General features: G+C 40.5%; 1 protein-coding gene and 1 long non-coding RNA gene across 6 annotated transcripts in view; one reads left to right on the top strand and one right to left on the bottom strand.

Moving 5' to 3' along the window:
- The window catches only part of LOC310837437 (mucin-5B-like), a 42993-nt gene extending 22134 nt beyond the window's left edge, over window positions 1-20859 (top strand). For 2 of the 4 annotated variants that reach the window (XM_083724031.1, XM_083724034.1), the window contains 22 exons: window positions 384-512; window positions 873-957; window positions 1162-1199; window positions 3300-3395; window positions 4251-4510; window positions 6076-6250; window positions 7213-7463; window positions 7875-8058; window positions 8648-8855; window positions 9492-9670; window positions 11087-11156; window positions 11262-11386; window positions 11803-11834; window positions 13048-13225; window positions 14054-14158; window positions 14913-14953; window positions 15380-15502; window positions 16279-16374; window positions 16909-17037; window positions 17476-17515; window positions 18796-18919; window positions 20425-20859. In XM_083724031.1, coding sequence (XP_083580157.1) covers window positions 384-512; window positions 873-957; window positions 1162-1199; window positions 3300-3395; window positions 4251-4510; window positions 6076-6250; window positions 7213-7463; window positions 7875-8058; window positions 8648-8855; window positions 9492-9670; window positions 11087-11156; window positions 11262-11386; window positions 11803-11834; window positions 13048-13225; window positions 14054-14158; window positions 14913-14953; window positions 15380-15502; window positions 16279-16374; window positions 16909-17037; window positions 17476-17515; window positions 18796-18919; window positions 20425-20590 — 2834 coding nt within the window. In that variant the 3' untranslated portion in view covers window positions 20591-20859. The remainder of the gene's footprint in view (window positions 1-383; window positions 513-872; window positions 958-1161; window positions 1200-3299; window positions 3396-4250; window positions 4511-6075; window positions 6251-7212; window positions 7464-7874; window positions 8059-8647; window positions 8856-9491; window positions 9671-11086; window positions 11157-11261; window positions 11387-11802; window positions 11835-13047; window positions 13226-14053; window positions 14159-14912; window positions 14954-15379; window positions 15503-16278; window positions 16375-16908; window positions 17038-17475; window positions 17516-18795; window positions 18920-20424) is intronic. The other 2 variants (XM_083724033.1, XM_083724032.1) reach the window with 2 other exon arrangements.
- LOC310837450 lies at window positions 9677-21238 on the bottom strand. 2 transcript variants are annotated; one of them, XR_014560548.1, is made up of 4 exons: window positions 21064-21238; window positions 19012-19051; window positions 15341-15440; window positions 9677-9940 (listed from the first exon to the last, which is right to left on the bottom strand). It is a non-coding gene; the product is annotated as an uncharacterized lncRNA (long non-coding RNA). The 2 variants fall into 2 exon arrangements; XR_014560549.1 differs by lacking the exon at window positions 21064-21238 and having other exon boundaries at window positions 19012-20413.
- Window positions 21239-21848: the final 610 nt, after the last annotated feature.

Raw genomic sequence — 21848 nt, 5'->3', positions numbered from 1 at the left:
ACATTATTTCCAGGATATGCGCATGGGTGTGTGTGTGTGTACAGGCCTCCTATTATTTATTTACTTATTGTCGTTCTTGTCCTTCTCCTTGATGTACAGCAAGTTACAGCATATAAAAGCACAATTAAAATGGGGGGAAATATCCAATCCCCAAATCAGTGATCCATACAACACATTACAGGGAGAACCTCAAAATCAATTCCTCAATTTTCAAAGGCCAGGATAACTAGATGAATCTCTTCACATTGCATCAAAAGTGGTAGCTGGCATGACTGAGGGGTAGCCAGAAGGAGGGAGGGAGGGAGAAAGAAAGGAAGGAAGGAAGGGGATTCCATTGAAAACATGGACCTCATCACTTATGGCTAGCATGTCTTCTTATCCAGCTGTGTTTTGTGACCACTATAATTCACCCAACCAAAGAGAATGGCGGTATAAGCCCTGTGGAGAACCTTGTTTAAGGACCTGCAGGAATCCAGCAGGAAACTGTGGCAATCTGCTTTATAGTTTTGAAGGTAAATGCTTTTTCACTTCCCACAAAACATGACATGAAATGAGAAAAAGGTTTCTGCTGAAATTCATAAAATGTAAAGAGATTATAGTTGATATTTCTTTGCAGTGGCCAAAAACCCACTCTCTCAGCAAAGCACAGAGGCCGCCCCTCTTTAATGGTTAAATTTACAGACCAATTGTGGAATATATATATATACTATATATATATATAGTATTTTTTGTTCTTCTATTGTCTAATTATTGCAATTTCAGATTTATACCTTATACTATAACTTATGTAATATATATATTATTATATCACCTATTAGCCAGCCCCTATTGAAAAGTGAGATTATTATTTTGATGGTTTGCTCCCATTTTAGGCTGCTACCCAGAATGCAGTGCTGAGAAGCCATATTATGATGAGAAAAAAAGAGAATGTGTCTCAGTGTTTGAGTGTACTTCATGGTAGGTCATTTTTAACAGCATAACCCATTCTGCAAATATGCTTGTCAAGGTTTCTTTAGTCTGTGGTAGTCACATCTTTGTAGACTCTGAACTGAGAGAGGGAGAGAAGTGTGGATTACTTTGTGTGTTGGTGTTTTGTTTTGCTTTAGTGTACAAATTAAGCAATAAAAGAATCAACAATATTTTATATATGTTTCCCCTCAGTGATCCAAAAGAAAAACTCTGCTTGAACAAATCAAATGGTAAGTTGCCCAATGGTAAAGCTCTTATTAACTGTATTTAGAGAATATTATTTGTGTGTGTGTGTGTGTGTGTGTGTGTGAGAGAGAGAGAGAGAGAGAGAGAGAGAGAGAGCACCCCTCATATAAAATATCAAGGTGGTGTACAACAAAATATGGAAGTAAAATAAAGCATAAAATACCATAAAAACAACTCAAAATAATCCTCTGGCTCATCTTGAAAAGGTTTAAACAACTGAATATGCCTGTCAACATACAAGGTCTTCGAGAGACATCTACATTAGCAGCAAAGGGCCCTGCCAAATCTCTGCTGGAAACCCCACTCAAATGTGCAAAGTTTAAGGTGTGCAGTGTGTGGAGACCAGCATGTGGGAACTTAGAGAGAGACACTGAATCAACTATATATCCACAGTCTTCCTTGAAGTTAGCCAAGGAGTTCTTGACTTAACACCTAGTTCTTCTTGAGCATAGAGAACATTATTTCTTTTGGTCTCATCAATGACTCACACTGTGGGTGGTATCCAACTAAGGTTTCCCATCAACACAAAGACTTCTTCTTGTGCAATGGGACTTCCTTCCTCTTCCTTGATACGTGTCCTGCACCCTCACCAAATCAGTTGTGGAGAATTGGGGGAAACCTAAGAACAACTTTAGGGAGTGGACGGAAGGAGGTGGGGAGGTCCTGATGTCTTTTCATTAGCTTTTTTTTTAACATTAGATTAGGCACAAATGATAGAGCTGCATCCAATAATTTTGCTACTCATCAGGAATAAGAAGCAAGGCTGAATGAGTATTTGTTGAGTTAGTCTGGATTTTGTTAGCTTTGTAGGTCTCAATTTCATTACAAGACTAATATAAAGATAATTCTTGGCTATTACATCCGTTGATAAGAAAGTAGCGTGTGGATTACTTCAAAGCACTCACGCCTCAAGGCGGGGAAATTGTTGGCCCTTCAAAGCCAAGAGCAGGTGAGGATGTGTGGGATTTTAAAAGGTCAAAAACGCATAGTGGGTTGTGTCTGGGCAGAGAAGTGAAATTAATATATTCAATTGTTCTATGTCTGTTTTTACTGTATTGTACGGTAAATCACTTTGGGATGCCTTGTAGGAGGTGATTCATAAATGATATCAATAAATAATTACAATAACAATATACACAGCAGCATCAGTGAAAATGATGATCATTATACTAAAACAGGCATAGGCAAACTTGGCCCGCCTGATGGTTTGGGACTACAACTCCCATCATCCCTGACCACTGGTCCTGTTAGCTAGGGATGATGGGAGTTGTAGTCTCAAAACATCTGGAGGGCCGAGTTTGCCTATGTCTGTACCAAAAGTTAACATTGACATTTGAATGCTGACAACTGAGGAACTACTTGAAAGGAAGATGGCTTAGGGTCCATGCCATAGAGTAAGATCAAATGCTGACCAATTTGCAGTCACGGACATCAAAAAATGAAATGATCTTATTATAAATCTGAGAAGAATACTTACAAAATATTTTCATCTTGCATATGTGCCACAAAGGGAACAATTCTCATTAAAGTGGACAGTTATATGCAGGTATATAAGTCGCTGCCTCCTTCAGGTGTGCAGTAGCATTGGGAGGGCAAGTTGTCCGGTTTCTCCTTTGGCTGGGTAGCATCAGTATGAGGGCACATGGGTCAGCCAGACTCCTGGCAGGCAGCATAAGCATGAGGTCATAATGACCAGTCTTTCAATGACCAGGCAACATTAGCAACAGGTCACAATGCCCAGTGTGTAGTAGATTCACAGTGGTGGGGGCATATTGGTCACTCTCCCTCTCATTCAATCAGGTGGCAATAGTAGTGTGTGTGCACAACTCTCTTTCTCACACATCCTGAGATAAAGAAAAACAGGACATTCCTGTTGAGATAGACAACAGCAGTGTGTGGGCAAGAGGAGGATGTCAGATTAAATATGGTGGGATTCCACTCCTTGCTCATGGTGTGTGTAAGGGGAAGGGAATATGTTGTTCAATGTCAGTGCCATTTGCCATCTATGGCTGCTGCTGTTTATTTTGGAAAGGTGTCAAATGTTCAGTAAGAAACTGGATGTCCCATGCTTCTTATTGTTTTAGGAAAAACTACAGTGGCTCTCCCCATCTCACCAGCAAAATCAGAAATGAGAACCACAGCATGCTTCTGTAATGTAAATGGACAGCTCATAACAAGTGGTAAGGCAGACATATTTGAAATAACTTCCATGGACTTATTTTGTGTGTGTACTATTTATTTCACAAATAATCATTGCAATCTTTGCAGCTACATATTGTTGTGAGTTTGCGTGGTGGGGGGTAGGCTGTATGTCTGAGTTCCTTCCAATTCCTGGATCCAGCAGGGATTCAAATCACTGGAATAGCCAGGCAAGTTTCTTGGTAATGGCCCAAGTGTGGGTTGTTAAGGTAACAAAGGGAATGGTCTGCGCCAGAGGACAAATGGGTTCCTCCCTCCAACTGTCTCTTAGTTAGAAAGACAAAGAGTTGAGTTCCATATGTGAGGTAGAAGCTGCAGGCTGGACAGCTGAAAGACAGGGCTATGCTTGATTTCTGCTTGAATCCATGGCTGTGCCTAGGGAAGAAGTCAAACCTTCTTGGGTATTAATGCTGTGAGCCCATCCGTCTTAGGCTCAGGTTGTATATGTGTGTAAAAAAAACCCCATATCATAAAGACATCCCAGACTCCACTGTACCTCATTCCAAGGAAACCAAAACCTGGGTCAGCATCTGGAACCCCTGGAATCTTGCATCACTCCATGATTGGGGTATATGCTTGAATAACTTGCTTGTTGGATTTTTTCATGACTTTTACATTTTTCCTGTTGCGTGAACTGCACCCTTATTTTTCCTGAATATATTCATCCAAAATCTGTATAAATTAATAATTATTCTTGGCATTGGGTGATGATTGGTGTTTTATTTTTTAAGTGGATGATTCTCTGATTTATAATGTGTGTATCTCATCACACACACACACACACACACACACACACAATGTTGCTGTTTGTTCTAACTGTTCCTCTGGATTTTTAGGCAATAGCCAGTTTGTGACAATGGACACTTCACGTTGGTGTATTTATGCCTTTTGTAATACATCATGCCAGATTGAATTCAACTATGGAGAATGTATCTCATTCTATACCACTCCTGTCCCAAGCAAGCCTGCCATGATCCCCAGCAGACCTTGTAAGGGGAATAATCAGAACTGTGAGAAAGAGCCTCCTCCTTACTCTAAAGCTGCTTCTTCGTTTACTCCTGGGAGTGATTGCACTGACCTCATTCCTCCTAGAAAGGTGAGCAAGCAGCGCTGCTGATACTACAAGTGTAGAATGAAAAGTGTTTGTTGCTGACATATTTGTTCCTGAGAAACATATTATAAATAGATAGATAATAGTTTGTTTGCAGTCCTGGGCCATAACAAAATGACAATATAATTTACAAATGCCTAGCGCTGCTGTACACATAAAAGAAAATATATAGCTCAGTGTAGCATTTCACAAAATATCATTAGACACATTGATTCAAATATCAAACACATTAGTGTAAAAATGTTCGAACATTTACAGCTACTAACAACTCTTCTGTCAATGTCAAAAATCTGAATAGCTCAGTGATAGATAAATAAGATTTCCCCGACATGGAGAGAGGAAAATTTGGGAGGCAATTATGAAAATTAACATACAAAATGAATGAAATATATAATAATAATGAAAACTTATTGAGAAATAAGCCTTATTCATCCAGTTTTAGAATGACCAAATTAGAGATGAAATACAGTCATACCTTGAGTTACAGACGCTTTGGGTTGCGCACTGTGCCGAAGTACTGGAACTGGTTACTTCCGGGTTTTGGCGCTTGCGCATGCGCAGAAGTGCCAAATCGCAACCCGCGTGTGCGCAGACGTGGCACTGTGGGTTGTGAACATGCTTCCCACATGGATCACGTTTGCAACCTGAGCGTCCACTGTACCTCCTTACCATTTATTTACATTAATTTAATGCCATGTGCATGCATTGGTTTGAGTGTATTGGCGTGAGCACTTACCGGTATGCACCTGCACTGCACCAGCCTCTTGGCTGCCTTGCCTCTCTCCCTCTTCTGGAAAGTGGCACTGCTGCTGGGAATAACTTTGCATCTGTGCCCCAACAGCGAAGCCCCTTCTGAAGTGGCAGCCAGGATATGCCTCCGCTGACCTTCTAAACCAGTGTTTCCCAACCTTGTGCCTCCAGCTGTTTTTGGACTACAATTCCCATCATCCCTTGCCACTGGTCTTGCTAGTCAGTGATGATGGGAGTTGTAGTTCAAAAACAGCGGGAGGCACAAGGTTGGGAAACACTGTAATCTAAACATTGGGATGAATCAGGTTCAGTACTCACAGAGAAACACGCCAACATTTAGGGAAGTATCAAAGCCAAGTGGCACAATAATCTCGTATAGTTGTTGATATCGTAATATTTTATTATTTCTACTTATAGAATTTGTTGTACTTTCTAGTCATGGAAATAAATAAATGATATTTGAAAAAAACAGAGTTTTAACCAGCTGAAAAAGGTGACAGCCCGAGTTAGTACTTACAGCTTCTCCCTGCCAATAGTATCAAAGGTTACCTTCAGGTCTATGAAAGCAATAGGCAAATGCTTCTTCCTCACCAACATATATCAGCTGTCTATTGCCTGATCTAAAATCTGTTTCTTCAAGAAAAACATGGTATTGCATAGAAAAAGACAAGACTCAGTGATTTACTGATTGTGCTGTGTTATGGTGCAGTAAATATACTGAGTTAAGTGGAATTGACTTAGTACCAAGGCAAAGCAAATTGTACTGATTCCTTTTGTGGCTTTCTTTTATACATCAACAGTATCAAGAATTATGGAAATTTGAAAACTGCCAAATCGCCACTTGCTTAGGTGGAAAACATATTAAAGTATCTGATGTGCGCTGCCCACCTCAAAAGTCAAAGATCTGTGTCAATGGATTGCCACTTGTGAAAAACTATGATGCATCAGGCTGTTGTTGGGCTCTGGAATGTCAATGTAAGTGATAATGGAACAAGGTGCTAATTCCATTGTTCTAAAGCAAAAGCAAAAATCTAGGAGGTCATGTGCTCCATTCAATTATAAATTAGTGTAAGATTAACATTTCTCTCATACCTAGGTAGGTAGGTAGAAAGATACAGAGCACACAAGCATCACAGCACCCCTTTAACTTCTGTGATCTTCTGGCTGTGCAGAATGGAGATCACAGAAGCTGCCCCAGCTGAGCTCCTGTGTTACATTGTGCATGCGGTTGTAGGCACTGGGAAGATTCACACAAGAGCAAAATGCAGCCTAAAGTAATATCAGAACAAGCCCAATGAAACATTAGGGATATCTGAAGCTGCCTTCTGCCAAGTCCAACCATTGGACCATCTAGTTCAGTACTGTCTGTGCTGACTGCAGCAGTCCTCCAAGTTTCCAGATGGAGTCTTTTCCCAACTCTAGCATAATATGTCAAGAGATTGAACCTGGGACCTTTTGCATGCACTGACGGGCAGCAGTCAGATATAGTCAGGTCAATCCAATGCGTAAGCCAGCACCACTTACATGCTGTAACCAATAAAGTTGTGGCCAAAATTTGCCCAATAACATTAACCTAATATCTGTGTCCTTGTGTTTTATTCTTCGATGAGGGGATGGTTACGGGGTCTTGACATGCAAGTGCTGGGTGAAGAACAAGGGTCCACATTTACTGCATCCATGAGACCCACAGCAGGCCCAGCTGCTACATTTCCTTGATCCTTCTGGAGCTGTGCTCTTCTAGCTCCTTGCTATAGTACATTTTGAGGCTTTTGTTCTTGTCCCTTTGATTTTATGTTTTGATATATGTGTGGTAGGCTAATGAATGGATGGTCCCCAACTTGAATGGATGGTTTGACAGGTGGATTTGACAGCTGTTTGGTTTACCTCTCTGAGCCTGTAGCCTTCTCATTCTAATTGTATGTGTTTGCTTCTTTTAGGTGCTTGCAATGGATGGGGAAATCAGCACTATGTAACATTTGATGGATCCTATTATAATTTCCATGGGAATTGCACCTATCTGCTTATGAAACCAATCATACCTGGCTCTCAGAATTTCTGGATCTACTTGGACAATCACTATTGTGCTGCCACAGAGAGAGCTCTATGCTCTATGAGCCTTTTCATATTTTACAACCACTCTACAGTCATTTTGACACGAGGAGTTGAAAATGGAGAAGAAAGCAATCTGGTAAAACATTGATCAGATTCTCTGTGTGTAAACATAACATTATATGACCACGTATCAAACAAAGATTTCCTGTCCCACCTCCAGTAATAGTACTTCAGTTTATGAAGTAGCATTTTAAAGCTGTGTTCCCTCACCAGAGTTAGAGCACAAAAATCACCTCTCTTAAAAAAACAAAGAAGTAGCAAACTGCACATGGCAGCAGGAGGGCAACCCATTTTCTATTACACAGAGCTGAGATTTAGTGATCCTCTGGGTAGATTAGTGCTAGTGTAAATATATATAGTGCTAAGCATCTCATATATGTGAGTATCCTTTTCATCAGCTGGAAAGGTAATATAGCGCTTCCCAGGAAGGCTATTTCACATACTATGTTTGACCTGCTCTGATTCTTCCAATTAATTACTTCTTAAGGTTCTATATAACAATAAAGAAATCACACCGAGTTTTTCAAAAGATGGCATTGACATCACCAACTCTGGACACTATGTTGTGGTGAAAATACCTGAAATGGGCCTTTATGTCACCTATACTCGCCTTGCTTTTCAAGTAAACCTGCCTTTCAGCACTTTTTATAACAATACTGAAGGGCTATGTGGTAAGTATTGGCTACAACTAAAGTGTGAATGCACCTGAATTATGTTTATAGCCTTTTATATCAGTCATTACTTTTGATTTTAAATATTTGTTGGTACTGGAGAGAGACAGAGGAGAGAGAAAGAAACAGTGTTCCATACATAGGAGCCAATTTCTAGGAGCCGAGGTCCCTTCATTCTCCTCATGCTTTGTTCACCAATTTTTTATATGTAGAAGTCCACATATTTGGACTTCTCCCTTCTTCTTTATTTCTTCTTTCCTCTTGGTTATATATGCAGAGGAGAATATCCAGAGCATCAATAAAAGAGGCCCTCTAGTTTACTTTAAATCAGTATGTGAAATTTAGTATTCCCTGTGTGTCTTTCGCCTTCTTGTCCCTTGGTTACCAGGCTCACATTACTTGTTCCAACCCACTGCCATGCCTTTCCACCCTATTGCTATTTGCATTGGTGGGGAGAGGGGGGGGCAAGCAATGTTTATTTCCACAGACTCAATGGGTAAGCAATTGCCACTTTCCTTTGTACTAGATGGTTTACAGATGCTTGTGCCTTCCTAGCCTTTGCTTGAAGTGACCTTCTTATCTTGACCAGGTACGTGCACCAACAAAAAGACAGATGATGCAATGAAAAGGAATGGCAAGATTGCAGATTCTTTCACAGAAATGGCAATGGACTGGAAAATGATGGACCTCATCACTAGACATTGTGATGCAGGGCAACACTTGGCACCTTTTCAGACTCAAATGTCACCATCCAAAATGGCCGCTTGTGTAGTGCCTCCCCTATGTAAACTTATCTGGTAAAGCACACTTTTAATGAATGTTACATAAACTGAGGTTCCTCTTTATTTTGGTCACTTAAATCCTGCGCAGCAACATTTACTATTCCCAGGGTAGCCATCTTAAGATGGACACCCAAGTGTTGAGGCAATTAAATTTGGTTGTTGCTTTTAAGTTTGCTGAAAAATTTAAAAAAATAATAATAATAGGTATGCATGTTTTCAAGTTTAATTTTGAAGTAGAAATACCCATGTGAACTCCATTAAGTTGCTGTAGAAAAAACTAGCTAAGGAAGGTTATGCACCAGCTCAAAGTGAGTGTGTGTTGGTAATGATGCAAAGCACGGTTCGCTGTAATTATAATAGACATGTATTTTATGCTGGATTATTAGTATAAGGTATGGTAGTATTCAAGTAAGTGTTACTCATGCTAGACTCAGAAATTAACAAAGCTGAGTTGACCAAATCCATTCATTTCAGTGAGTCTGAGTCTGACTAGTATTGGGCAGAATCCATAGCTGTTCTCTTAAGTAAGTCTTACAGTCAGAAAGTTTAGAATAATAACAGATCTCCATCCTTAATTATTTTGTCTCTCTCTTATTTGGAACACATTAGTTCACTCTGTAAATAAACTTCATTTTTTAAAAATTAAACAAGGAGTTTTACAGAATGTCACAATGATGTTCCGCCACGGCCGTACTATGATGCCTGTGTTGTGGATGGCTGCTCTTCACCAAAGCAGAACATGGAATGTGGAAGTCTCCAGGCCTATGCAGCCTTGTGTGGGTCCCATGGGATCTGTGTAGACTGGAGAAGCAAAGCCAACAGGAAGTGTGGTGAGCTGAATGACATCCCAGGAGAGGGTTGTTGAGGGTTACTCCTTTTTATCAGCTGACATGTTCCTGATATGTTATCTGCTGGCTCTACGAGCCTAAAATAAGCTCCTCTCATGAACACTGAGATCTGAATTCCCAAAGTATAATGTTAGTTTGAAAAGAAGGTCCAAATTGCAGTCTTCTAGTTTAGGGCACTTCATCCCTATAAATCTGTGTCCAGTTGAACATGATATAAATCATTAGATGTAGAAAACCAGCAACTCAGAAAACCTGTAAGGATTAGAATATGAAACAGATTATCTTTTGAAGTGGGGAGATTCTGCACTGAGGGCTATACCATTTTAGACAGAAGGCTGCATGACTGAATGTTCACACTAAAATAAATAAATAACTAAATAAATAAATAGGGAAAGCTAGGCTTCTTCCTAATGTACTAGTTTTGTGGATACAACAAATTTTTGCAGGGTAGCATCAGCCATTGACATTATTAGGCAGCTTTTGAGGTTCAGTGCCTTGAGTTTAACCCAGAGGTGACCCTTGACTTCTGCATCACAACAACAGCCACAACAGCCTACCCTCTTTGAGTTGCAGTGAGATTTAGAAGATTGGGTCTCTCTCTCTCTTCTACAGAGAAAATGGGATCCCCCTGACTCGGTACTATACTATCAACTGTTGTACTGGTAGATCCTCTACTCCCTTTCCTCATCCACTGTGCAGACACAGAGGAGCCAACTCCTAGGGGCCATGGGGTCTTTGCCCCCCAATAAAATATTTGAGGGGGCCAGGCTCCCCCAAAGTTGTTGGGCATTGCCATTCAAATGGTGTGTGTGCACTGCATCATGTGAGGAAATATATTTCTATGAATTCCTACGTGGACCGATTTGATCCACACACCTCAGACAAATGTATGAATTAGAATGTAATTTTCATTCAGAGTTTACACTTCTCTGAATTTCACAATACAGTTGTTGTATTAAAAAATCAAAATACATTCTTAAATGTGATTTTTAGGATAAAATAGAAATGTGTTCACTGAGATAAAATACATATTTAAATAAAAACATTTGTTTAATTAATGTGGTAATGGGACAGATTGGATTTATGAATGAAAAAATGCACAATTGACATGGAACTGAAACAGATCAATGTGTTCATCCTTACCAAGTAGCGGCAAGTGTTGTTTGCCACTGCCACATCCATTTGCTCATCCGTACAATATTATGGCTGATACACAAAGAATCCCCCCCCCAAAAAAAAACAGTGGAGCAGGACAACCCTGCATCCATCAAAATATATGTGAATGAAACTACCCCGCTCAATCTGCATGAATATTTTCAGTGGAATTGCTTCCTAGAATTTGTTCTAGCTTTTTAGAATGTAAATGCACTCTGAATGAAATTTGTCAATATTTCACAGAACTCAGATGCTCTCGGGATCAAATCTATAAGCCATGTGGAAGAATGGAAAGGCTCACTTGCAATAGTGGGTGAGTAACTGCAAGATAAATCTTTATCAAATGGTGTGTGTGTGTATGAATAACTGAATAATTGCTCAGTGACCTTTCCTTTATCCTGTTAATACAATCCTACAGAAAAAATGCTGTTGGTGCAAATCCAGCAAAAGTTGACATTCCAGGAATCCTTGTTGAAGGATGTTTCTGTCCGGATGGAATGATCCAATTGAATCACCATGATAGTATCTGTGTTTCTGTCTGTGGTAAGGAAATTGGGGAAAATTGGGAATACAGTTGGCCCAAGATGCCCATATGAGACTGCCCACCCACACCAGCTGCCTATGCAGCATGTAGGTTGCATGCTGGGTTAGGGGAACCTAGAAAGGATCAGGAAGCAATGAAGCAAGCACTATGGAAAGAAAAACTGGGAAAGGAAGTTAGCTATATTAGCTTGGATAAAATGCCCCCTTAGAACAATCCTTGCATGATGATAGAGCAAGCAGGAAAATGTCACAATTTAGAAATGTGAGCAATGCTTTTTTCGGCCGTGGCTCTCTCATGATTTTTCATATGACATACACCCTTTCAGGGTCCTGATTTGTATATGAATGTATCTTCAGTGTTGTTAACTTTATTTCTGAAATGGTCTGTCTCATATTCCAACTGTTTTAACTTGTAGGCTGCACAGGAACTGATGGACTATTGAGACAGGTAAGGAGGAGTGCAGAAGATGTGTTCTACAGCTGATATACAGTCAGAATAATATTTTGCACTCTGCCCACAAGCTAATACTGCCTAAAATTGCTGAACACTGGCATAGATCAAATACAATGCAAGAACCAGAGCAATTGTATGACAAACTATCACAGCATTCTGTGCTTATTATGGTTAGCCAATATAGTGCAAGAGTTTATTTGTCATGCACATTCTATAGCAGGTTGGGAACTCACATGTCATGGTTTCATATTAGTTAACTTATCCATAGAAGAATGAGAAAAGTTGGCTCCTTAACGGTAGATTGAGAAACAATTGGGTGAAGTTACTGCACAAGTAAGGGATGCAGGTGGCGCTGTGGGTTAAACCACAGAGCCTAGGGCTTGCCGATCGGAAGGTCGGCAGTTCAAATCCCCGTGACGGGGTGAGCTCCCGTTGTTCGGTCCCTGCTCCTGCCCACCTAGCAGTTTGAAAGCACGTCAAAGTGCAAGTAGATAAATAGGTACCGCTCCGGCGGGAAGGTAAATGGCATTTCCATGCGCTGCTCTGGTTCGCCAGAAGCGGCTAAGTCATGCTGGCCACATGACCCGGAAGCTGTACGTTGGCTCCCTCAGCCCGTAAAGCGAGATGAGTGCCGCAACCCCAGAGTCGGTCACGACTGGACCTAATGGTCAGGGGTCCCCTTTACCTTACCTTACTGCACAAGTGCAACAGAACTTCCCTTTTCTCTCCTCCCCCTGTGTATGCCTCTGCACTCCCTCCAAATCTCAGAGCACTCCCTCCAAATCTGCTCTGAGGTATCACCCAAACCTCTAGAGCAGATTAAGGCAGAGGTGTACAGGGAAGGAGAAGGAGAGGAAGTTTCACTGCACAAGTGGAAGTTGTTCCACTCATTCAGTGACTGTGCTAGATTCAACCCACTATGCCTTTGTTTGAGGAAGGAAAGTGTACAAAAACACTAAGTAGTTTCAAAACAACCCTACAGTAGACACACTTCCCCACAGGTCTATCTAGCTCAGAACTGTCAATGCTAACTGGCATTTGCTCTCCAAGATTTCAGACAGGAGTCCATCCCAGTCTTACCAAAGCATGTACCCTGCCCCTGAGCTGTGGTCTTTCCCCATCAAAAACTCTAGCAGAAACTCAGCCCCAGAAGGATTCATTACTCTGGTCAACATTTTTTTTCCTTTTTTGAACATTTATTATACAGCCAGGAGAGAGGTGGGAAAAAGATTGTCAGGTCTGCACCTGTAGCAAGGACACACTGGATATTTCTTGTTCCCCCCACATTTGTGCAAGATCTCCGCCAATCACTTGCACAAGGGAAGGATTTGTACCTATAGTGCGGATACAGCCAGAAGATCCCTGCTGCACAGAGATAGTGTGTGGTAAGCAAGTACTTCAGTAAGATAAATAGATAGATAGGTAGGTAGATAGATAGATAGATAGATAGAATTTTTATTAGATTTTTTTGTTTTACAGTTTTAAATACTCATTTAAACATCCTTAAAATATCAGTGACTTCCCTTCTTCTCTTTCCATGGTTCATTTTATATACCATAAATCCCTGCATATTTTACATAAACTAAACCATTCAGTATTCCATTATTACATCCATCAAAACTTATTTACATTGTTGAATTTATCTTAATGCTGCCAGCGTTATCAAGCGTACACAGTTGCCCCCCATATATTCACAATAAACATTGCCCAATCTTCTTTAAATGTATGTTCTTCTTGTTCTCTTATTTACTTCAGTAAGTTTTAGGGATGTATTTACTAATGCAGAACAAAGACTGCATGTTTTCTGGAATAATGTACAGAGAATGCATGCTGCCCTCACTGCACCAGTTCTGCATGAATAATCCAGGACATTTTGTTCAAAAATATTCATCACCACCAACTAGTGTGGTTCACTGGTTAGAGTGCTGGACAAGGACTGGGGAGACCTGGGTTCAGTTTCCCACTCAGCCATGAAGTACATGTATCAGTCATTCTCAGCCTTGCCTATCTAACAGGGTTGTGTAGAGAAAGAACCATGTTTGCCACCTTGAGCTCAGGGGGTGGGGTATAAAGGTTATAGGTGAATACTGTTTTAAAAAGAAGTAGTAGATTGTTGCCAGCCCACAAAGAATACAGGGTTTCTCTACCTACAACATTATCAAAATGCAAGAAAAAGTGAATGCCTCATATTTTATCTGTTTCTTCATTCACAGAATGTAATGAAAGGTTGTGTCCTCTAACCAAACAGATATGCAATCCAGGCTTCCAAATTGTAGCAACCACTTCTGATGGTGCCTGTTGTCCCATTCATGTTTGTAGTAAGTACTAAAATCACATACATGTCATTTTTGGAGTGGAAGCACAGTTAAGCAACATACACACTACCCTATGTGTATAGGGGAAAATATAGGTCCACACACCCCAATCTGGAATCATTCATCCTCATCCTGTACATGCTGCTTTAAATCTAGATTGATTTTACATAAATGCCACCCAAGGAGGTAGGTGTTGTTACTTGGTATTTTTTTGAAAACCCTCCCCTTGAGTGGCTTTTTCTACCTCTACATACCCTGGGTAAATGAAAAGGGATCATGGTGTACACTCATCCACCTCATTATTATTATTAGGTAGGTGTGGATACTAACACCTACACCTATTTGCAAATGGGCACCCTATGGGGAAATGCAGAATCAATCTGTAATGAGCTTTTATGTTTGGAATGAAACTAGTTTCCGAAGAAGCACTCTTCTGGGGCAAAATATACGCGATAGATCTAGACTGAGTGTTGACCACATTGAAAAAACATGTGCTCTCTCTCCATTGATTTTAGAATAACATGCTATCTGTGTATGTGTGCAGCCTTAGTCACAAAATGCTAAAAACACATTTGGCTATAAGGGGATATTATGTGTATTTTCACTATCTGGATCAAAATGCTTTGTTACTAATTTGTGAGTGATTCTTCTCTACAACCAATATAGTAGAAAAAGGAGAAAAGAACCCAGGAAATCCATAGGAGAGAAGTCAAGAAAATCTCAGCATTTCTGAGCATTATTTTTCTTTTACTTACAGAACCAAAAAATGTTTGTGTATCTAAAGGAATTGAGTATCAGGTAAGGTCTGCTCCTTGCTTTAATTCACTGCTATGATATTCCTTTAGTTCAGGGGTGGGAGAACTTTTTAACCTAAAGGGCGGGCTCTTTAGTGCCCTCAATGGGCTATTACTTTTATAGCTGCTTTTTAAAATATGCAAATGAAAATTGAAATTTAATATAGTGTCTTCTTTGGCCTTGAAAATCTAATGATTATTTTAATGCTAGCTGTTAGTCTTTGAGTTATATCCAGCTATTCTGAATAGACCCATTGAAAGCAGTGGATTTAGAACTAACGTCCATTGATTTCAATGGGTCTAGTTTGAGTATGACTTAGTTAAATACACCCTTTCACTAATCCCATGGTGCTTAATAGCATTTCTGTGTTAATATGCTGGATTTACTTACCAGATTCTTCCCCTTCTGCTTTACCATTTCTCGTTTAAGCCTGGATCAGTGGTACCTTCAGACTCTTGTGATGAATGCTTTTGCACTGTAACACAGGATCCTAAAACCCAAACCAATAAAATTAAGTGCACTCCAATTAATTGTTCTACTGAATGCCAACAGGTAGGTAGACACATTGATGACTAACTTCTCCTCTGTTGCTGACTCAGCTTACCTTGCCATTGTTATTGTGGTTAGACAAATGTAGTGAACAGCAGCTGATTGGAAAATGGCTTCCCTACTACAGTAGTTAACAACAACAACAATTTCCGAGAGAAGCACTGGGAGAAAGCTTCCATAAAAGGTTGCTTTTCCATAGAGAGAAAAGCAGAAGATCTGATGAATCTTATGTACATTATGGGCAAAGCACCTTGAAGATGATCCATCACTGCATATAACAGACTAACACATGGTGATTCCAAAAGATGGGAGATAAGTAAAATAACACCAGAATGGAAATTTAGGGGAGAGCTGTGATGCCTACCATTAACACCAGCTAGTTAATAAAAATGCTAGATAATGATCACGTTTGGTTCAGATACTAAGCCTGATATTTCTTGAGCTAGACAGAATAGGAAGCCTGAAGGACAATTCTGTGGATTAAAGTAGCTTCTGGGCTTCCATTCAAAACTCCAGATTCCACCCCAAACTGGGAAGTCCATCAGAATCTGAAGTAGGGGTTGCCCAAAATCTAAAAATCACTTGCAAAAATGTGAACGTTAGTCAAAACTGCATAGAAAAATGTGTTTATAAGGAGAAATGCTGGTGAATTTCCATGAGGATTTTCTTTATAATGCAAAATGTGGACCACTGAATTTAAGACTGGAAAAATGCGAAACTGGGGGAATTGAAATTGGCAGCTCCTTCCATCCCTTCCATCACCATCTTTTCATCCTCAGGGATTCCACTATATCCAGAAAGAAGGAAAATGCTGTGGTGAATGTGTGCAGACAGCATGTGTGACAAAGCTTTCACCTGGGATAGTGGCCATTGAGGTATGTGTTTACTTTCTTTATGAGTAATTGTTTTGTTGTGACCATATTACTCAGTTAGCTCAAAAACACAATTTTAAGGAGACTTCTCTTTGAAAACTGGGAATGCTTCATGTGTAACAATGGAATAAAATGCCTTCATGAAATTAGATTTTATCAATAGTGAGATACTTCTATACATTCCAAAATGCAGGTATTGAAGAAAACAACTTTTCATACAGATAGGACAGGCACTAAGGAAGAAAGATTTGCAGCTGACATAGGTTCACCCAGGATGTCTTTGGGAAAGGAGGGAATTTGAACTGACCCTCCTGATCTTCAGAACAGGAGAGAAACCACCAGGGAATGCCATGGTTAAAACATAACTTCCTATTCTATTTCTGTAGTCAGCCACTATCAAGCCCAACTAGGCATTGCACCATTCATGTAAGGAACACTTGCATGAGTGTAGGAATGTAGGGAATGTAGGAAAGTCTAGATGAAGATCAGCTCTTTTGCTCAATAGCACCTATTTCTGGATATTATTTTCTACTACAGGTTGGGAAGACCTACAAGGATCCACAGGATAACTGTACTCAGTATCTATGCACCAGGGTATCAGATAAATTTATACTGAGTACCACAATAATATCTTGCCCAGTGTTTGATCGATCAAATTGTGTCCCAGTGAGTATTATTATAGCAGTGCTTGCTTTTATCAGTTCAACTCATTTGGCTTCCAGAGCCAGACAGAAGGAGGCCGGCTGGATTGTGTTTGGGGATCTATGTCACTAACCCACTAGCAGGTAGCTCAGTCGGTTAGAGCAGGGTGCTCATAATGCCAAGGCTGCAGGTTCAATACCTGTATGGAACAGCTGCATATTCCTGAATATTGACTTCAGGTTATGATTGGTTGTGAGTGAAATAAACCATCATCGCTGGTTAGCCTTCCAGAGTTAGCTGCGAGGAGCAGGAAGGAACAAAGCAGGTGCAAAATGGATGGATTTAAAGATTTATAATCTGTACATAAAGGAGGAAAAGGAGTGACATGCAAAAAAAAAAATATTAAGATGTGAAGCACTAATATTATAATGTGACATATTCTCATGTTTCTTTTCAAAATAGGCAACTATTCAAACTGCTGCTGATGGATGCTGTGAGATATGTGAGTATGTTCTTTACAATAGTTGATGAATGAAAGTGAAAGAGCTTTTATAAAGTCCCAATTTGCACAGAACCAGTGCTTTTTTTCTGAGGGCATGCAGGGGTACGCATACCCCTAAACATTTTGTGAATCTTTGTACTTTTGTCCATTTACTGTATTTATTTTTCTGATTTGAACTATAAAATTGTGATTTTCTTGAGTCAAAATGAGAGTACCCCTAAACATTTTTTAAGAGAAAAAGCACTGCACATAACTGTCAGGAACTGGCTGGATGAGGAGGGGGGGGCGATGCCCTTCCAAGAGCCCCCCAGGGATGACACAGAGGAAAGAGACTTGGGCCCAGGACATGGAGGACCAGTCTGCAGAAGGGGCAAGCTGGGAGGTGATCGAAGCAGGAGGTTTGCATGAACATGGAGAGTCAGAAGAAGAAAGCCATTCCAGGACAGGGCTGGGAACCTTGAGCTCAGACTTACAGCAAGGAGCCAGATACTGCCTCTGTTGCTCAGCAGTCCCGCTCCAGCTAGCTCTCCTCCTCCACTGACACCCAGATCATGAAGAGGCCTGCCCATTGCTGAGCAACGGGCCAGATGGGCCCAGAGGGGAATCCCTCTCCCTTGCTGCAGTCTATGGCTACTTGAGAGGAGTCCAGAGTGAGGGAAGGGGGGCCAGATGCCAGTTCCAGCAATGTCTTCAACTAGGGGAGACTAGCCTAGATGAACTTGGTTGTGCTTTTACTTTTGTGAATAAAAGCTATCTGCATTTCACGTCTCGAGTCCTTTTCCTAACCTGTGGAAGAACCTGCAGTCTCTTGACAGCCCCTGGACAATAACACAAAACCAAACCACAAAACCACAATGGAATACCAGTAAAAATCCATTTCTCTAATCTGTTTTCTGTGATGTCAGCTGATTAATAACAATAGCATTAGAGCAAAAAGAAGAGCTATCTAAAGTTCTTCAGAGAGGCCTGTTAAATCTAGGGCAGGGGAAAATATTTGATTCAGTTTGCGTTTAAAGCTGAATCTATCAAAATTGCACTTTCCATAACAATATGAGAACCAAAACAGAATCATCCTTTGGAATGCACACTTATTTGAATTTTACAATGTAGCCCTGCAACCAAACAATGTCTACAGAAATGCATATATTAGGGGGGGGGTGTGGAATGAGCAGCTACATTTGAAATGATAGATAAAACTGCTTTTAAGTTCAAAGCTGCTGGTTCCTGATAGTTTAAGTTCCAATCAGGTCAAGTTATTTGAGTTTCCCTTTCATTTTCAGGTACCCCCTTGTCACATAATTGTACAATTAACCTGAAGAGGCAATTCATTGTTTATAAGAATTGTAAATCAGCCAGGCCTCTCAACATTCCTTCCTGTGGAGGATCCTGCAACACCTACTCTGTGTAAGTAAAAGATTGCTCCACCTGTCTCAGTCAACTTGACTTCTACAGCACAACACAGACACAGCATTCTCTCTTTGTGCCTCTTTGCTTACCATTTTCTGGAAATGAGCCTGGAGCACGAATATACCGTACCTCAGTTTTTGCCACTGCCGCCCTCTGTAAAATAGCAAATAATAGTTGCACTATTAAGTCACCCTGGACTTGTAACAAGTAGTTGAGTTTCATATTTGCCCACTTTGCACACACAGATATGTTGTTACCATATGGTTGCTTCACTACACATGCAGAGACTTTCAACATTTTATCATTTTACTGCAAGATTTATGGAAAAATAAGGTGAGCCAATGGCACAACTGCTTTAGTATGTGCACAAGGTCTCTATGGGTCAACCTGTCTGGCAAGTTGCCACGAGTCCAGGATAATACAAATTATCTGGCCATCAAATTATTCTCCAAAGGCTGGTTTTTGGTATAATGACACAATCACTTGACTGGATGTTCCATAAATTAAACAAGAATGTGTTTCCCCTCCCCAGTGAAAAGTAGTGGTAACATGTTCCTTATTTTCCAAGGGTATTACACCAAAAGAATAGGCACTGAGAGGCCTTTAGCAAGTTCTTTTAACAGCCTGTTAATTTAGTGAACAGGGGTAGGACCCCCAAAGTGTAGGTGGTATCTAAGCAGCTTGAGCAAGACCTAGGTTAAGATTTCAGAATCAGTCAGGTGTTGAATATAGCGGAAAGCTTCTGATAATCAGGACTCAAACTGTCACACTGTACAAAAGCACTGAATGTTGTGATCTACATGGGCATTTCTCCTTTGTGAGAGACACATGTATATACCCAGTGTCTTCTTATAGATCAGGCTCCAACCTGTCAAGAACTCAGTGGGACTCTGCAATTCCTCTTTCTGTTTTCCCCCTGTTGTTTTGGTAGAGCTGGACAGCAGGAGAAGCAGCATGCACCCCTCTATTAGCAATGGAAGCAGATATCGATTAGGAAACCTTGCTGCTGCTTTTTTCTGCTGATAGTGACACTATTTATGAGTTTTATAAGCCACCTAATGGCTTACAAGCCACAGTCAAAGAAAGTTAACATTGTGCCCAGATCTGGGGGGACAACAGAAGCGGAAGTAGAAGCAGAGTTTCCCAGAGATCTATAATCACACAGTCTCCATCCTTTTTCCTTCAATGTTTTTAGCATGGAACACTGGTGGGGAGGGAAGAAAGTGGAGCATAATGAACTAAACCAACTTTCACCCTCTAGATATTTTGGACTACAATCCCCACCAATCAGCATGACCAACAGTCAGGGGTGGTGGGAACTGTTGTCCAAAACATATGGAGGGCACCATATTGATGAAGGCCGGGCTAAACCAAAAACACAGACCAGTGCACTTATTTAATGAATAAATGCTAGAAAACTATTTCTTGACTTACACCACTGGCTGCTTTTCGTGTAAAGAGGAACATCAGTCAAAACGTTTCACCTGTGCTTTCTCCCTCAGATATTCCTTTGACACTCACAAAATGAAGCATGGATGCACATGTTGCCATGCCACAAAATACCATGAAGTGAGAGTGGAACTGGTTTGCAGCAAAAGGAGGCATATGAAATACACATATCTTCATGTAGATGAGTGTAGCTGTGTGGAAACTAAATGCCCAACATAGAAACATGAACCAAAAAATGTTGGTGAAATGTTTTGTCTTTATTTGAATTATTCATTTTTTAAAAATTGCTTCAAGCAGTTGTGTGCAATTGTGTGTGTGTGTGCATGCATTCACATATCCATTTTTACTCCTGTAATATGAGATGTTTAGGATTTTTTTTACAAAGTGATTCATCCCTGTAATCATGTTTCTTATTCCACTTGCTACAGGAAATTGAATGACAAAGAACAATGTTGATATTTGTCAAATAAACTATGTTTCCAAGTTGACTTGCTTTCTGTTGCAATAACCTCAACTAGATCAGCTACAGTTACAGATAGGTAGCCGTGTTGGTCTGCCATAGTCAAAACAAAAAAAATTCCTTCCAGTAGCACCTTAAAGACCAACTAAGTCAGTTCTTGGTATCTGAAGAAGTGTGCATGCACACGAAAGCTCATACCAAGAACTGACTTAGTTGGTCTTTAAGGTGCTACTGGAAGGAATTTTTTTTGTTTAGATCAGCTACAGTATATCCTCTTCTCTTTCACTCTCAAAGACCTGACAGAGAAGAATTAGTAGTGTAAACATTCACAATGTGAACACACACCGTTAAAATCTTTGCAAGAAGATTAGTGAAAGACTTGGCTGGAAATTCATTGTGGAAGTCGGGGGTGGTGGTGGAGTGTAGCATTCTGGATCTGTAGAAACAAAGAACATTACTGTATTCAAAGTAAGAGTTGGATACAGTTATGAAAGAGGGTAGCCCCTACTCACGTGTTATTATCATTGGAATTAAACAGTTGGTGTAGGGGCCACATGCACCACGTCCAGAGCCTCTTTCCCGACTGTCTCTACTGACCAGCACAAAGGATGGATGGGGGCTTCTCGCTGCATTCAGGTAAATACACTGAGAAGCCTTGAAATGATGTGGAATGTGGGTAGAAGTTCAGTACTGGAGCTGCTAAGATGCTGAATGTGGGCAAAGGTCTGATATGGAGCCAGGGGTAGGGTGCAGACAAAGGTATTTAGCAGCGGGGGTGGCCTCTGCAACCTCTGCATGACCAGTTTAACCGCAACTCTGCTAACTCCTTCTGGATAAGATGTTGTGTGATTAACTCTCAGTTGTCTGATCCACCACCACACTGAACATAAGCTTCATGTTTTCCCCTCCCCACATTACTTCCTCCTCTGGGAGATATTTGGGACACAGTTACAACTAGTTTGTTTAATAGCTGTTCCTAGCATGATTTCATTCACATCACTGAGTAGATGTTTTCCT

This window comes from Podarcis gaigeae (assembly GCF_964106915.1).
Source record: "Podarcis gaigeae genome assembly, chromosome: 1".
Lineage (NCBI taxonomy): Eukaryota > Metazoa > Chordata > Lepidosauria > Squamata > Lacertidae > Podarcis > Podarcis gaigeae.
This window is presented reverse-complemented; position numbering and strand designations above follow the sequence as displayed.